The 18624-nt window shown below is 35.9% G+C and overlaps 1 protein-coding gene across 3 annotated transcripts in view; it reads right to left on the bottom strand.

Annotated features, from left to right (window-relative positions):
- The window catches only part of Adgrg7 (adhesion G protein-coupled receptor G7), a 60145-nt gene that overhangs the window by 13543 nt on the left and 27978 nt on the right, over positions 1-18624 (bottom strand). For all 3 annotated transcript variants that reach the window (XM_078044370.1, XM_078044371.1, XM_040268286.2), the window contains 6 exons: positions 15874-16034; positions 15033-15188; positions 12723-12835; positions 7074-7417; positions 6281-6377; positions 1687-1842 (listed from right to left, as the gene is read on the bottom strand). In XM_078044370.1, the coding sequence (XP_077900496.1) occupies positions 1687-1842; positions 6281-6377; positions 7074-7417; positions 12723-12835; positions 15033-15188; positions 15874-16034 (1027 nt within the window). The remainder of the gene's footprint in view (positions 1-1686; positions 1843-6280; positions 6378-7073; positions 7418-12722; positions 12836-15032; positions 15189-15873; positions 16035-18624) is intronic.

The raw sequence follows: 18624 nt of genomic DNA on the forward strand, positions 1-18624 counted from the left end.
GGATAGTGATCTTTAACCTTCCTATGTCTTGATAAAATAGATGTTACTTAGATGTGGAATGATGTTCCCTCTCATGGAAAGCCTAGATCACTGGCTTCTGCTCTTGGCCATGTGACTTACTTGGCCAGTGAAACATCAACAAATGTCAAAAGCAGAGATCTGAAAGAATTAGTTCATCAGACTTTATCCTCTCTCCCTGCTCTCTGGAAACCTGAGATCACTATGTTCAAAATCCTGGATTGATCTAATGGAGGAGGAAAGACAATAAGGAGTTGAGATGAACTTTTCCGACTGAGTAGCTGCTGCCCAGACCACCAATCATCAGACATGAAGTAAGGCATCCAAGATCATTCATCAGCATTTGAGTCAGCCAAGACCAAACAGCTACTCAGCCAACACTCAAAATTCATGACAAATAATAAATATTTTTCATTCTAGGCCATTAACTTTTGAGAAATTTGTTATGTAGCTAACTGAAATATGGAAGACAATTTGTTAAACAATGAAATCATATATGTTCATCATAACTAAGCCAATTTAAGAACCATCAGCTATTGGTGAGTCAAAATTTTAAAATACAAATTTGGTTTGTGTCTGTGGACCAAAAAACATATTGTTTTGTATAAAGGAAATAAAAACAAATTTGCAATTAGGCTAAGAAGACTTCACTAACACTTTTCTGGCACTGCTACTAAAACATAGGTTTTAATGTTTAACAGTGATGGTATTTTCCCCATATTTCCCCTTATTGTGAAATAACATTCAAATTGAAAAGACCTTTAACTGGTAAAGCACATATTCAAGATTGTATTCTCACTAAATAATGGTAGTTTTCATTCATCAGTTCATACCAAGTAAATCCATTTGTGAGTTTACTGTAAATTCACAAATATTTATACAGTAAATATACTTGGGATGAGCAGAGCCTTGCAGAATTAAATCTGAACTCATAGCTTCATTAGCACTGTGTTCTAGCCAATTGGTGCTTTGGAAGTGGGGGAAGAATATATGTGTTTGACATATTCTATTCTTTGTCTCTTCAACTGAAAGCTCTTGTCTCCTATTAGAGGTAATACTGCACATGCTTATCAGGGCCAGAAAGGTTAGCGTAAGGAGAGGAGCAGTGAGAACAGAACTGGTAAACCAGAGAGCACAGGTTCCATCTGCAGGAAATCTGCAGGCTCACATTTTCCTCACAAAGTGTTGCCAGGTGTTCCCATTTTTTTCAAGAGAAAATACAAATTTTAAGTGAAATCTCCCATTTTTAAAATATATTTGAAAGTAATTAAAAAATGTAAAGCCATTGTGTAATTCAAGCCATGCTGGTAAAATAAAAACTACAGGTACTGATTTATAAAATAAAAACGCAGGAAGCTGCATCTCCTCACAACCCTTTCATTTCTGTAATTCAAATAATTCAAATTTCTTGAATATTTGGAGTTGGAGGGAAAAGTTTTCCTGAAAATCTTTGGGTTTAGAAATTTAGAGCTTATCTAACACAAAGGTGTGCAGTATACTCACATTGCAATACTGATGTTAGAAAATAAGAAGATATACTTTATAAATCAAAGGTTTTAAGAAAATCTTTCCTGAATGCCACACACCCCTGCCTTTGTCTCAGAGTTTGAGGCACCCAGGCACTATCCTCCTCTTGCCTGAAAGCCTCCCACTCACTGAGAATCTTACCTTGTCAGATTTTGGTTATTCTTCCACAGCACTTTAATTGTGATTACAATAAATATAACAACATTGCTGATGAGGATAATGATTGTAGGTATAAGGAATGACCACAAAAATGGACTCTTTATAAAGTCATTGTTGTTTGGAATTGCTAGCCAGCAGCTAAGAAGAAAAAAGAAATTATTTCAGCAGACCTTGAAAAGTATAAATACTTGTTCCTTGTCCTATTAAAATTATTGACCTTTACTCACTGAAATACCTGCTAAAAGTCTACATGTCTTTGCATCTTATACATTTGAGATTACTTTTGAGAATTCAAACCCCTAGAAAAGTGAAGTATGGACTTCTCTAGTCATCTTTCTCTATGAGTCAGTGAGGGTTAGCGGAAAGAAAGTGGACATTGGAGCCAGACAGTCCTAGTTACTCCCTGCCACTTATGAGGTTTCTGACTTTAGGCAAGTTATTGTTTTCATTTTACTTTTGAATATATAGCTTATCCAGGAGGTTCAATATATGAAAGGTACAAGTGGACATAGATGGGCAATATTTTCAGTTACCTAATTACAATCAATGTTTCTTATATATCCTGCCAGATTTAGACTCAAAATACATCCAAAAAATGCACATTTTTTCTTGATTTTTAAATAAACATCAACATCTGCTTCTAACAACTATCTTAGAGGTCATTCTATAGCAGAACACTAAAAGTACCTTCATTAATTTTATAACTGCATATTACTCCATCATTTTTTATATGCCATAACTTATTTAAACAGTTTCCAATACATTGATGGACATTTTCAAATGTTAATATTTATAAAGACTTTGAGAAATTTATTTAATTTCATGGTACCTCTTTTGTTTTTTGTGGATTATTTGTTTTGTCTTTTGATGATGCAGGTTGTGGGGGTTTGTTTTGCCAAGGCATTGTTGAAATAATTAAGAAGTATTTACAGAGTCTATGCTATGCACCAGACACTATTTTAGACACCAAAGTGTTTGCGGTGAGCAAAACAAAATCCCTTCCTAAATTTATATTGTAGTGCACAGATCTAGGTAAAACAACAAACAAAATGTATGTCAGTGATAAGTGCTTTAGAAAAAAGGAACAATAGGAGTAGAAATTTATATATATATAATCACATTTCAAATACATATATGGGGAGAGAGAGACAGAGAGAAGAATGTTTGATTTTAAATAGAGTAGTCAGGGAAAGCTGCATGTAAAAAAAGTGATCCTTGAGCAAAATTCAAGAAGTAGATAAGGGGGAAGGGTATTCCAGCTAGAGGTTACAGTAAGTGCAGAGGCCCTGAGGTGACAGCCTAAGAAACACAGAGGCTGATGTGGCTGAGACACAGTTCATGACTGGGGTTTATGGAAAGATTTAAATCACATAGGGGGATTTACAGGCAAATTCTTGTGCCCTGGATAACATGGAGAGGCATGGCCTGATCTGTTTTGAGTTTTAAAACCATTACTATAGGGATGCTAGAAGGGCGTGAGCAAAAATAGGAAACTAGGAATTTACTGCAGTAAGTTGAGTGGCCTGGACCACAGAAGCAGATGCTAAGAAAAAGTCTGATTCCAGGCGTATTTAAAAGTAAGAAGACTTATTGATGGGTTGGATTTGAGACGTTGAAGAACTATGGATGACTATAATTTTTGGCCTGAGCCTCTGGAAAAATGGAATTACCATTAAATGAGATAGGAAATATGATGAGATGAGCAGGTTTGGGAGGGAAGACAAGGAGATGTCTATTACACAGCCAAGCAGAGTTGTCAGGTAGGCAGTTTGGTATTAAGAAAAAGCCGAGCCCACAGCTGGCATTAAATTAACATTTATTTTCTTTCTTTTGGAAGTACAGCACCATTATTATATATTCCAAAGGATTTCTAAATTTTTTTGTATTGAAATATTATTATTCACATGATTAGAAATCACATTTCAAATCTGAATAGCCTCCTAGGAAACTCAAATGACGTTCAAGTTTCTCTAATGAATTTTAAAAAGGCATGCCTGCCTCTAACAGATAGAATGGGTCCACTCCTAAATACAATAGTGAGAAGGAGAAAAAATGTTTCCAGGACTTCTAGCTTCCCTTTTCATTCCCCTGTGACTGGAGGACAAAATTCCTCCCACTTTTGCACCTCACAAACCCATACACAGAAGAAATCTGAAGGCTCTTGGCTTAGAAGTTAATAAAATCCTGATGAGAACTACTTTCAAATCTCTAGAAACCTCTGGCAACTAAGCATGTGGCTATTAAATTTTTTCAAAAGAAAGGAGGGCCTATTTCTTATCTAGGCAAGCTTGAGAAACAGAATTTAAAAGGGCGGGAAAGACAGAGAAAGAAAATTGTCAATTCAGCTCTGTTGGGAAAAGGCAGACTTGCCAATCCTGAAATAGCTATTTAGACTTTAGAAAATACAAGTTTTCAGAATTTCTATTTGTACTGGGGCCAGAGTGGGAGGTGAGGGAGGAGTGTGTGTATGTGTGTGTGTGTACCTATTGTATTCAGGCATAGACCTATTCTATCTGTTGGAGGCAGGCATGCCTTTTCATTTTTAAAATTCATTAGAGAGACTTGAACATCATATGAGTTTCCTAGGAGGCTATTCAGATTTGAAATGTGATTTCTAATCATGTGAATAATAACATTTCAGTACAAAAAAAAATTAGAAATCCTTTGGCATGTCCAATAATGGTGCTGTACTTCCAAAAGAAGTGTGTGTGAATGAATACACACATCTGTCAGACTCCCAAGGAACCTCACACTTAAGGGGGTGCTGGAAGAGCCATGCACTTTGGTATCCATGTCCATCAGGAGGCATGCATTAGGAGGGGACCCTTGCCTCCTCTATCCTTTGCCCTACTTGGAACAAAAGGTAGTCAAGCTAGATTTGTTCTCACAACACCCCATCTTTGCTATTCTGACTTGAATGATTCAGATTTTGAGAAACAGATGGCTAAGAAAGGGTATGGATTCTAGAATGAGACTAACCCTTATAGTTATGAAGCGGTGTTCCTAAAAATGAGATTGGAGAGTCACCAGATGGATGTTGATTTGAAAAAGTTAAGGACCTGAGACCTACACAGCATCAGAGGTGAACCTCGGGTGAAGTGTGAAATTTTGCCATGACTGTGGGGAGAAAACACTTTAACATTTAGAGCAGACGCTTGGAAAATTTACCCCCAAGTTGGTATAATCTCTCATGATTAGTCTCAACCTTCCCCTTCAGGAAAGTCTGAAAGCACCCACGTGGTGGTAGTATAGAGAAGTAGGCAGCAGAGTGTTAAAAGGAAGTGTGGCCTGCTCTGCATTCATGCCTTCACTGTGCCAAGCAGAAAGAGCAGTAGATCAGGGAGCCCGTCAGGCTCTCAGGCAGGACCAGCAGAGCTGGGAGCAAGGCAGGACAGCACAGAACACTGAAAACCACTACTGGGAGACCAAAAACAATTCCTCCTCTTTTCCCAGCATATCCTAAAGAAATGTGACCTGTGATGTCTGTGCATAGGGTAGAAGGTGGGGAACAAAGGCTGAAGATGGACTGAATACATGTTATACACTCTTTCCTCCTCCCAACTTCTCCTATCATCAGTCACTTAGTGTTGTCCCCAACATCTAACACTGTACTCAGGAAAGGATCTGCTCTTTATTATTCACAGTCCAATGTGAATACATTTAAATTAATTGGCTAATTTCTCTGGATAGCTTTAACAAGAGTGGTTGAGACCTGTGCCTGGGCTAAGGTAGGAAATTAATAATGTAATTGAAAGTGAATTACCTCCCTTATGAGATAACTGCACATTATCCCTTATCTCTAGTTGTGGAATTAAAAATTTAAAACTCTAAAAGATATTGAACCCTATTTAAACAAAGAGAAAAATAGTGTCTGGGAGTGGGAGATCTGGCCAGGCAGCCAGCTGCCTCCTCTGAAGCTGGCATGGCCAGGTCCCAGAGCCGCAGTCTCCTCTTGGGTGTTCTTCTACACTTTCCAGAGTCTGGTTCTAATATGAGTTGGTTTGAAACTTAAGGTGGAATCTGAGGATAATAATGGTTGGATTTATAAAATGAGAGGGAAGGATAAATTAATGAGTTCTTGCCATTCAGCAATAGAAATGCATGTAAAGAGTTGACTCTCAGTTCAGCTCAGCTTTCTTCTCTCCCTCCCCACGTAAAAAGCAAACACCATACACCCGAGTACTTTCACTATAAACAGTTAATTATTCATGCTGAGTCATGCTTGACCACTCAAGGTAATACTAGAGCACTGTCACTATTATTGTGATTTCCATTTTCTAGATGAGGAAACAAAGAAACGGAGTTACTATGGATCATAAGTATTGTGCCACATGATTTTCATACCTAATGAAAGAAGGTAAACCTCATATAAACGAGTTCAGATTTACAAAGTTAGAAGTTGATTGTTTCCTTTATGAAAGAATTTATACTAGGAAATGTCCATGCTGCCTCATTAAAAATATAATGTTCTTTGAGACAATATGACAATTATAAAGTGAGATACATTTGTACAGGGACATATGATGAGTCACCATCTATTGAATAAATGGACTTTTAAAAAAATATATAAACTCACATTTCTTCTTGCCGGTAGTCTAATTCCCAGTGTGAATTATTCCCACTCTGGGAATAAATAATTCCCACTGTAATAGCCACTACTATAGCTGGTGTTCCTGTGAGACAAAGAGAGGCACAAGATTAATAATTTATCCAATACTGGGATTAATTACAAAATATCATGAATGAATTAGACATCAGACCCTCTTCAGGATGCCTTGTTCTTTCCACTGTGGACAATATACTGATCCACAAATGCAGGTCATCAGTATTCGTAATTTTTCTGAGCTTTCTTTTCTCTTTTAGTGTTAGCTATACCTACTAATCCTATACTATTTCTGATTTCTTTGTAGCTCTTACCACAATATCCATCATACATGGCTTAATTCCTCTTTCATTTGAATAAATTGAAATTTGAATATCACTAAAACAATTATTTCTGCTAACTTAATAAACTTTTCAAATAATTATTCTTAAAGGATCACTCTGATTATCTTTCTTGAAACATTTCTTTCAAAATAGCTGGGAAATTAACTATTCATGGTCTACATCTCAAATACATTAATAGATATTTTTTAAAATTAAGTTTTGAGTTACTGATGATGTATCTAGTATACTTATCTTCATCATATCTACTTCCTTCACTGGAGTGTAAACCTCTAGACAGAGAGAATTCTTAGTGATTGCTCTATTTTCTACTCCCCTTCATCAAGGTCTTAAAATATTAAGACTTTCAAATGGTGTTCATTTAAATTAAATGGTTGCATCAAAATTGCTTATCCCACTGAGTAAGTGGAGATGCAAGCACTTACCCCATCCAATTAATGAGATGAAAATAATGAAATGTGGAGGAAGAGGCTTCATGGCTCTGATAAGAAGGAAATAAAGCTGTGAAGCACTGAGTCCACTCCAGGTAAATGTGGCTAACAGAAAATAGTGCAGGAAGGCAGCAATCACTGTGCATGAGGGATTCGGGGTTTCGATAGTGTCCTCTGTGAGCATTTGATTATCACCAAAGTCAATATTTATGTCACTCTCTCTTCTACTCAAGTTTTTATTAGAGTTTTCAATACCAAACACAAAAATCAGGTTGAATATCAACATCGATGTGCACAGACTAACCATCACCCAGGTGACTGAGGTTTTTCTGACTTTCCTAAAAATAAACAGTAGAAATGATTAAATGAAAGCAATACAATTCCAAGAAAAATAAACACCAGTGAAATTGTGAGGAAGTAAAGGGATATTATTACCCACTCTTATTCCAACTCGTAGCTCAACTCACAGACCAGCGGGTAAATCTACCTTCCTAATGGCACCAGAAAAACATGGTGTGTTCTTTTCTCATTTCTACAAAGTAGTGAGTTACAGGGAACAGGTTGATGCATCCTTTCTTGAAACTCTGTTGATTAAAAATTGTCTGTTTTCTGTCACTGTGACAAAATACCTGATATGAATCACTTAAAAGGAAGAAAGACATTTATTTTGGCTCATGGTTTCAGAGGTTTCAGTCCATAGCCATACAGCTCTACTGCTTTTTTGTAGGGGCAGAGGGTGTACCTCAGTTGAACTCAGGGGCACTCAACCCCTGAGCTACATCCCCAGCCCTATTTTGTATTTTATTTAGAGGCAGGGTCTCACTGAGTTGCTTAGCGCCTCAACATTGCTGAGGCTAGCTTTGAACTCGTGATCCTCCTTCCTTAGCTTCCCCAGCCGCTGGGATTACAGGCCTGCGCCACTGTGCCCAGTGGTTCTACTGCTTTTAAGCCTGTGGTGAGGCAGAACCTCATAGTAGGGAGAGCATAATGAAGTAAAGAGAAAGGAAGAGTCTGGAGTCCCAGTATTCCCTTTCAGGCCCTCCCAGGGACCTGCTTCCTTCAATTAGGCCTCATTTAGGTAGACTTAATACATTTATTTATTTGTTTGTTTGTTTATTTATTTATTTACATGGGTTGAGGATTGAACCTGGCATCTCACATGTGCTAGGTGAGCACTTTACCACTAAGCCACAATCCCAGCCCTAGGCCTCACTTCCTAAAGCTTCTACCACCTCCCAATAGCACCAACAGCTAGGAACCAAGCCTTCAATATATAAACTTTTCCAGGACATTTTAGGTCTAAACTATAACAGAAGCAATAGTTAACCTCCCAAACTGGCTCCTAGTGAACCCTAATTCCAGTGTTAAATGCCCTGTGTAATTTCTCCCAGACCTGCCCTCTACCTTGATGTAACTAATACATCCAAGAATCAAGAATACAACAGAAAGCCTGGCAGCTGGGATGGGCTTTTCCATTAGACACCATAATGCTTAGGGTCCACAATAATTTCATGGCCCATAACAAAGTTTTAACTTTGGCTCAGTGGTAGAGCACTTGCCTACCATGTGTGAGGCACTGGGTTCAATTCTCAGCACCACATATAAATAAATAAAATAAAGATCCATTGACATCTAAAAAATATTCAAAAGAAAGAAAAAACTAGAAGAAAGCTAGGTGTGGTGGCGTATGCCTATAATCCCAGTGACTTGGGAGGTTGAGGCAGGAGGATAGTAAGTTCAAGGTCAGCCTCAGCAACTTAGTGAGGCTCTAAGCAACTTAGCAAGACGCTGTCGCAAAAAAAAAAAAAAAAAAAAATTAAAAGGACAGGAAATGTGGCTTAGTGGTGAAGCACCCATGGGTTCAATTCCAGGTAACAAACAAACCAGAAGAACTTTTAAGTAGGTCCAAAATTTTTAATACATTTATCTTATATCAAAGCCATCATAAAATACACAAGTCATAACCCAGCATCCTGAGAAATTTTCCTATTGTTCTCCTTGGCATTCTGAGACACCACAGAAAAGGCTCAGCGGCCATACTGAAGAAACCACATGGAGCTGCTCTGAGTACATGGAAAGGGAGAAAGATTCAGCTGCCTCAGAATACAGGGGTGAGCTTCCAGATGAATTGGCCCAGCCACCATCTGACATCAGTCTCCTGGAAGACCCAGCAAGACTAGCAGAAGAATCATTTAGGCAACTAGGCAAGCCATAGAATCACTAGTGATAATAAATTATTATTCTAAGCCACTTAGGTTTAGGGATTTGCAAGCATACATAAAGGTTATATAGAAAAGATTCTAAATGGAGATTTCTGTTTCACAATATAGAATTACACATTAATAGATAAACACATGTTTATTTGCATTCAGACAAGTCTCTTGAGTTTTTAATGGTAGCTTATTTTTAAAACTCACACATTTTAAAATAAAGCCAAATATAATTTTAAGTAAGTATAAACATGTGATTTGTTTAAAACAAGATTATGTAATATTTAGCTTATGTTTCATTTAAGGAACAAGGCTTTCATAAATATTTTAAATCAGGCAAAAATATTTTAAATTTGTTTCATGGCCTATTGCTGTATATGCTATTCTTTAGATTTGAGTAGCCTGATGATTACTAGCTCTTTGAATGGCTTATACATAACAAAATTCCATGTGTCTTTTCTGCAAGACTTCTCAGAACCCTCTTTCCCTAAGTGTCTCTGAAGGACTAATGTTCCAAGGACTATACTTTGAGAAATTTTTGCTTATTATCAAATGGTCAAGATGTTCTGAACAGTCCTTTTACTATAAAATATGCCCAAGAACTGTTCCTTCATTAAAGATATAATTTCTGGGAACAGAACTAAATGCTCTTCAAAACTCCTTTTATTCCTGCCTTATATTTACCTGATGCCTTTGCTCCAAAAGGAAAGTTTTTTTTTTTTTCTGGTTTTGTCTGCAGGATGTTCTTGTTTACCAGTAATTTAGAAAACAGTGTGTGTGTGAGAGAGAGATGTGTTGTGTGGTGTGCTATGTTGGGGGTAGGGGTACATGTGGTGTGGGACATATAAGTGTTCTGTGCTGGCCCACATGTGCATCTTCAGATTGGCAGAGAAAGCAAGATTTCCCTTAAAAACGTTGATTTCAAAATCAATGTATGATATTGTCTTTACTATGCATTTATTGTTTTCCTTTTTGTGTAATAAAGAAATATGTATACAACTCTGTTTATGCTAGTAGACTGTGGGTTATAGTTCTATACTAGTGAAAATTATAAAAATCCCTGCTCACTACTATCTGAAAGCCTTCTGAATTTTTCAGACGACAAGTTCTCTTCATATAGCTGTTTCCCTAGATTTACTACTATCCTTAAATTTATAACATCTACAAGTACCTCTCTATTCTCAATGTCTCAGAATTTGGTGAACATATCTGTTTGTCTATTATATGTCCTGTATGAATTTATGAAGTTTCACTATAACCTCTCAGATTTGGATTTTTACACTGAATGAAAGGTTTATATCCAAACATAACTCAATCCATTCTCTTGACATTTTAGTTGAGATTTCCTCAATGAGTCAAAACATCATTGTCTTTTGAAATGTTTAAAAATTAAAACTGCAAAAGCTATAAAAAAATCATTTTCTATAAAAGCAAGATTAGTTCCTAAATTCTATCTAATTTTGAAAGTAAAGTGTAATCCACAGGAAATTTTCAAATAGTCTGGCCTTCTTATAGAATATTAGCATATTTTATGTAAAATTATTAAATGATGACATGTCCATGAGCATAAAAACTGATTTGATTCAAGAGTTTTAAACATCAATAAAATTTTGTCATTATTTTTGTTTTTGTTTTCTGATGAATTTTAGTGGCATCTATGGTTGAAGAATTGTGCAAGGAAATGTTAAAGGAAGAAAAATTCTGATGGTTAATGTAAGTAATGATATTCAGGCAAAGAAACCAGTGACAAATCCATAATTCCATAGTATTGTCCTTCAAGGCACTTGCTACAATTTGTAACTTTATATTTATTATTGTGCATGTATTTGATCTGCCCCTCAAGAATCTAAGCTTCATGAGCAATGAGAGCTTATCTGTCTTGTTCCTAGTTTTATACTCAGCTTTTGGCAAAATGATTGATGCATAGTAAGCTGTTGATAAAAAAAAATTTAAATGAATGGCAAGACACTCATTTAATATGAAAGGAGAAGAATAAGAATTAAAAGCAATTCTGTATTCTGGAGAAATGGCTGGTTCCAGTGTGAAGCCAAGAGAGTGAAAGATGAGATATATCATCTTTCTTTGATTGAAAAAAGACTGACCGAGACATGACAACACAGCATAAGAATTTCTTCCTGGCTGGCTGCCCTGGGGAGCATGTGCTTTACAAAAGCGTTTAGCAAATCAACATAGGAAGAATGACAGACTAGAAAAATCATAAATTTTCAATCACTAATGCAATCATTTGTTCTGTTAAGGATAAACAATGGAGTTAAAGATTATTGGGAAAAAGAACACTGCACATTCTTAAGGCAGTTCCTCGTGGATTACTGATCATTGACATACAGGAGAGAAGGAGCCTTGACAATATGGATATCTGGCAGCCACTACTTTAAACAAGGCATTTCTTAGGAAACATGTGCTTGAAGAATTCAGAGATGACAACCATGATGTATACAACTTACTTACTTTGGAAATTCAGGAAAAAAAACTTTAAAAGATAATGCAAAATATTAAGAATTAGTGAATCTAGGTGACATCTATATGAGTGGTCAACATTTTCTTTCAACTTTTCTGTAGGTTTTTAATTTTTTTTTAAAGAAAACAACATGAAAAAGTCAAACCAGCAATAACTTTTTAAAAAAAAATCTGACTCTACACATCTAAGAAAACACTTGGGAGTGAATTGAATGGAGAGAAGAGATTCCAAAGGAAAGATGAGTTCATCTTGAGACATCTTTAGTTTTCAAGGAGACCTAGACAGGAATGCCCAAAAGATCCATTCCTCAGATACAGCTCTACTATCAGCCAATTACATGCACAGGGGTACAGTGATGGAAACAAAGCAAAGCAAACAATGACAGCAACGAAACTAGAGGAGGTCCCTGTCATACATTCCGATGCCAATGAGGAAAACAGTAAACAAGTAAATAAATAAATGAATAATCTTATAAGAGATTACAGATTATAAAAAATAACAAACGGCATGCAAAATTGAACACTGAGTGAGGAAGCTAAGGTGGAGGGAGAGATGTTCACCATTTGAAAACTTAGTGTATTTTTAAATTGTCTTATTTTCAAAAACTTGCTGTTCAGAGACATTTTTCCTTTACAATGCAAATTAGTAGACATGGGTCTACTCAACACTAAGGAAGTGTGGCATTTGTGAGTTGTGGGACCATTAATTTTACATGACAAAGTTGTAATTATAAGGGATGCAATTTTTTTTCAAGGCACTTGCCACCTTTGTAGTTATATTTTTTTGAGCATATATCCCTTAGCCTCTCCTGGTATGAGTGTCTTCCTCTTAAAATGAGCATGTTGAACTGAGTTCCCTTCCAGTTCAGAAAGACTGCATTCTGATGAGACTATGCAGAGTTACTTGTATATGATTCACAATTTCCCTTATAAGCAGCACTTCCTTTTCCCTTACCTGGTGACAATCTGAAAAATAATCGTGAGAGCCAGACCAGTAATGGACAGGGCACATCCAATGTTGGACAGTATGTCTAGTGACTCAGGATACTTATAATCCTTTTTGAAAGTCTGAAAGATAAATCGATTAATATTTTAAAATAGCCATCTCCAAAATGTCAATAGAAGTCAATCACAAACAGTTAAGTGGATCAAAGTAATCAGAGTTGCCAGATATCTCTTCTTTTCATACAACCATTGATATATTTTTAAATGAAATAAATTATCCTCTTACATCCAAATAATTTACATGAAGCAGAGACTTGAGAATAATTATCTAGCCAATTCAGTTAGGAGAAATAAACGTATTTTCCCTTTATGTCTAAAGTCAAAGTTGTTTGAATAGATCTAAACTGTCTAGAGTTACATTATCTACCCATTATACCATACTATTTTTGTGTTGCTATCATCCAAACACACCTAAGCTGATGCATTAAAGCTGCAGAAATACTTTCATGAACAAGAAAAGATGCTCATAAAATCTTGTTAATTTTTTAAAAAGGTTAATTTTCATGAAATATAATCTATCCTAGTATATTAGTGAATATGCATAGAAAAGTATATTCCATGTGAGTAAGCACTCTTAGAAATCTACAACAGCAGTAACAATAATAAATGAGTGATGGCTAAAAATTCTTTTTGCTTATCTGTACTTGTTGGTTTTTTAAATTGTTAAAATTAAAAAGCCACAGATGCTCATTTGTAAAATATGAAAGTAATACAGAACTATAATAAAAGTATATATGTTCCTTTTATTGACAGCTACCCCACATAATACCCTACCTCTGGAATCCTCTCTTCTTAGCAGTTAACATTTTTATGTGCTTATAAATATTATCTATGTCTCTTGTATAAAAATATAGGGATTTGTTAATATTATAGGATTATGCTTAAATTTTTATTTTAATTTATCATATACATTATTCCATATTTGTAAAATTCTATTTACTAGGTAAACTTTTATACTTTATGCAGTTGGTATGTATTGCTATTGTAGGAAAAAATAAACTTTATTTGAAAAAATAAAACAAAGTTTTCATATTATCATTTGTAGTTTACTAAATAGATGCACAAAGAATCGTAGGCTCTGTAGATCTTAAAAATCTTTAGATCTTAAAAATCATCTGTTCACTCAGAGCCTACCCACTTTCATATTAGATTAGACTGCAATTCTAATCAGCTCTTTTTTTTTTTTCACAACCCCAAACCAATTACAAATGTGGGTGGTAGGCACTGAGGCAGAATCAGGTATTAAGGAGAAGAAATAGCTGAAGTGTGATGTCAAAAAAATGGAGAAAGATAATTATTACAAAATATCTTGTATTATTTAATATAGCAACCTGGGCCTTACACAGCTACTCAATGATACTATGAATTTATGAAAATGAAAACGGAAACATTCCATCGAGTATGTAAGTTAACATCATTTCATCAGAATAATTAGTTTCAGGATAATGAACATACAGAAGTCCATCATAAAAGGACCATCCAAGAATTTTCAGAAATGCATATACACTGTACATCATAACTGTTACCAGTTACTTGCACAGGATAGGTTTGGAGTTAAAAGGGTTAGGGAATACACAGAGGAACTACAAGACAAATGGAATGATTTCGAGACTTCCTTTTATATCTTCCAGCCAAAACTTATAACTTGGACAATACCAATGGAAAAAACTTTGGGTAACTAATTTAAACTGCACACATACAACTATGCATTGAAACTGTCCTCAACACACAGCTATTCAGCCTTACCTCTGACCATAACAGCTTCATACTTCAGAACATGGGAGTTAGTGGAACAGAGTCTGTCAGCTCCTATTTCACACGTGGGTTCACTTTCCATTCCCAATGCTGAATTCATCTATCTTAAGACCACATTGCTCTCTTTTTGCCTGTTTTCTATTTCAGCATATTCATTGTGTTGAATGTTCATAGCATTATAATTGCTTAGCCAATGAATGATAACATCTGTGACTCATTTATGAAAATCTGCCAAATTCATTTTTCCATTTCCAATATCTGAAGTTTAATAAAAATTTTCAAGCCATTGATGTAATAAAATATGAAACAAACAAACAAAAAGACCACAATGATCTATGTCACTTGCTTTTATCAGCACTTCTCCTTTCAGTCTTAACACTCCATACTCTGATTTTTCTATTTAATCTAAGGTGAGAATCTACATAAGCTAAAACCCAAAGTCAACTCCAAAATTGTGTGTAAGGAAAATTCTCATCTGTTAAGAGATTACAAGGTGCATCCTTACCATCAACACAGCAAAGTTAGTGGTATGGTTGCAGTGGCAGCCCAGGAATCCATCAGTACCCTTGTCTTTGTAACAACCATAGGTATCCCAATCTTTTGTTAAAAAATTCCAGTAAACACAGGCATAGGCATGGAGTTGGTATTCTTTTTTATTGTACTGTGAATTGACAGAACAATTACAATTACTAATATTTTAATGATCAATTAAAAAAAAATCTAACAACAGCCAGACACATTGGCATATGCAAGGCCTGTAATCCCAGTGGCTCTGGAGGTAGAGGCAGGAGGGTTGCAAGTTTAAAGCCAGCCTCAGCAACTTAGCAAGGCTGTAAGTAATATAGAGAGATCCTGTCTCAAAATAAAAATACATAAATAAAAAGGGCTAGGATGTGGTTCACTGTTAAGCACCTCTGGTTCAATCCTTGGTACAAAAAAAAAAGATAATTATAACAAAAATCACATATGTATTTAGCATTTTTATTATAGATTGTGGAGGGAAACTATATAAAATTCAAATTACCTAACTTTGCATTTAACTAATTTGATAAAAGATTAGGTGAGAGAAATATTTAAATTAAATGAATACTTTGAAAAATCTTTCAAAAAGATTTTTTGTGGATTTTTTTTTAATATTTATGTTTTAGTTGTAGGTGGACACAATACCTTTATTTTATTTTTATGTGGTGCTGAGGATCAAACCCAGGGCCTCGCACATGCTAGGCGAGAACTCTACCACTGAGCCACAACCCCAGCCCCTGTGGATTTTTTTTTAACCAAATTATGCCTGCTTTTGTAATCAAGAGTGGCCTGAATTTTCTATTTTTGTAACCAGGAACACTCACCGTTGGGCTAAAGACCATGTCAACAGAAACAATCTGATCTTGCTCATTTTCATTCACTTTGCTTGAGATAATTTTTTGACTAAAATTTGATTTAGCTGTAAAGGTTTTTGATTGAAAAAGCTTATTGTTTTGATATAGTACAAAGCCACATGCCTTAGTACCTGTGGGAGAGACAATAAAAACATAAACAAACTGTAGGGCAAACAAGAAACAAAATTCCATGTCATTGCTGAACTGCATGATTACTTAATATGTGAGTCAGGTATAGTGGACCCAGTTGCAGTCTGAGCCTTTATTTAATTGCAATATATTATTGTGATATTATGATATACACATTTTGGTTGTCATCCATGGTTCCTGGCTCTTAACTTCCTATCCAAGACAGGCATAGAAACTAGAATTTTCTGTTCCCAAGATGAGTCATATAAATGCTAGTTTTCCTCCACCTTTCTATCTCAGAGCTGGCCATCAAGAAATTCTCTGACCTACTTGATCTGATAGATCATAAGACCCCCATTTCAGAGAGAGTCCTGCTCCAAACCCAAGAAGAAAGGAATGCTGCCCAGAGAGCCAAGAGGAATCTGAACAGACAGACCTCCCTGGGTCTATTAGTATTAGATCCTGGACATTCACATCTCTATGCAGTTGCTCACACTTCAATAATGCCTATGCAATTCCTTACATCTACTCTACGATCTTTCTTCTATTTTGATGAAATTCCCTCTCCCCCTTTTTTTCTTTCCTTCTCTCTTTTTTTTTTCTTTACTTCCCTTACCCCTTATTTTGGATTATTATTATTTGGATTAGTTTCCACATGTCACAGAAAACATTTGATCTTTGACTTTGAGGGACTATCTTATTTCACTCAACATGATAGTCTCTAGTTTCATCCATTTACCAAAAAATGCCATAATGTCATTCTTCTTTATGCTAAATAATACTCCACTGTGCATACGTGTCACATTTTCTTTATCCACTCATCTGTTGGGGCACCTACATTGGTTCCATAGCTTGGTTATTGTGAATTGTACTGCTATGAACACTGATGTGGCTGCAATACTGTAGTATACTGATTTTAGATCTTCTGGATATATACCAAGGAGTGGTGTAGCTGGGTCACATGAGGGTTCCATTCCTAGTTTTTTGAGGAATCTCCACATGCTTTTTAGAGTGGTTGCACCAATTTCAAGTTCTGCCAAAATTTTAATTATTATTGTTGGATAAACATATATCGGCAGCAGCACCCCAGAGAAAAACCCCAGCATGGCGTCTAATGACCAATGTTCAAACCCTGCTGGTGGGAAGCCTTAGCGCCAATTAGAATTAACTTCTTGGGCTCCGGAACTGACATCTGGAAGAGCTTGCCAATAAACGGGCGACCTGTTATCTATCTCAGCCCTGTGACCTCTCCTTAGGCTTATAGAAACACACAGCCTTTTGTAATAAAGCGGAAACCTCTTTGGTGATCTGTGTCATGTGGTGCAGCGTCTTCCAGTCTTACAATTATTATTTGCCATTATGACTGGTATGAGATGAAATGTCAATGTAGATTTCTTTCATTGCTAGAGATGTTGAAATTTTTTTTTTCATATATTTGTTGTTGCAATGCAAAGGTGGCCATGAGACCAGTCTGTTCAGCCATGTGATTTGAGTGGGAGCCCAGCAAGGTGTGCTCCTCTGCCTGCCATGTTGTCCTAGCCTCGTCTTGGAAAGAAACACGTGGGTTTCCTTTTGCATGGCACATTGACTCTCACTAAATTGTTCTTCATGGACACTTGATGACACAGTGTACCCTAATAATACAATGTTATGGCGTACTTGGCATGAAATTTAAAAAAAGTTAAAATCAAAAACTCTAAGTAACCCAATCAATAAATGGGAAAAGGACTAAACAGACCCTTCCTTCTCAAAGGAAGAAGTACAAATGGTCAACAAACAACAAGAAGGGACAGAAAAAAGTAAAAAGCAATGGAAGGATTCCGAGTGAACTTTCATATGCGCATGCATCGATGTGGCAGGGTGGGTCCCAGCATCAGGTATATCCACCGGGCACTAATTAAGAAAAAAAAAAGTAAAAGGTAAATAGATTGAAAATCAACCAGAGGGTAAACACTGGGGACTGAATTGGAGAGGGTTATGTCCCTTGTTTTTGTGATAATGTTAGGTTATATCCTGGTGTTGTACATAACTAAAAAGAATTTTAAAAATAAACAAATGAGAGTCCCTATTCACCTTTTTCCTCAATCCTACAAGAATTTATGAGATAGTCGTTGTTTTCATAGATACTCAGATTCATTAGGAAAAATAACATTTATGCTTATCTTGTAATTCTAAAAAATCTCCACAATTTTAGATATTCTTTTTTCATGTTTTCTTCCTCTCTCTTTCTCTCTCTCTTCTCCCTTCTTTGATCAACTTTATCAGAGCTTGTTTATTTTATTAGTCTTTTCTTGTAATCAATTTTTCATTTTGTTGACCAAGTCAAACATTTGCTAACTTCTATTTTTCTTCATTTCTTTATTTTGTTCACTTCCTATAGATTGTGATAGATCATTTCCATTAATTTTCCAGTAACCTGCAATCCATATTTTAATTTCCTCTCTAGTGATGATGTGTTTTTTTTTTTTAAATATTTATTTTTAGTTCTCGGCGGACACAACATCTTTGTTGGTATGTGGTGCTGAGGATCGAACCCGGGCCGCACGCATGTCAGGCGAGCGCGCTACCACTTGAGCCACATCTCCAGCCCTA

Source organism: Ictidomys tridecemlineatus, chromosome 3, assembly GCF_052094955.1.
Source record: "Ictidomys tridecemlineatus isolate mIctTri1 chromosome 3, mIctTri1.hap1, whole genome shotgun sequence".
Classification (NCBI taxonomy): Eukaryota; Metazoa; Chordata; class Mammalia; order Rodentia; family Sciuridae; genus Ictidomys; species Ictidomys tridecemlineatus.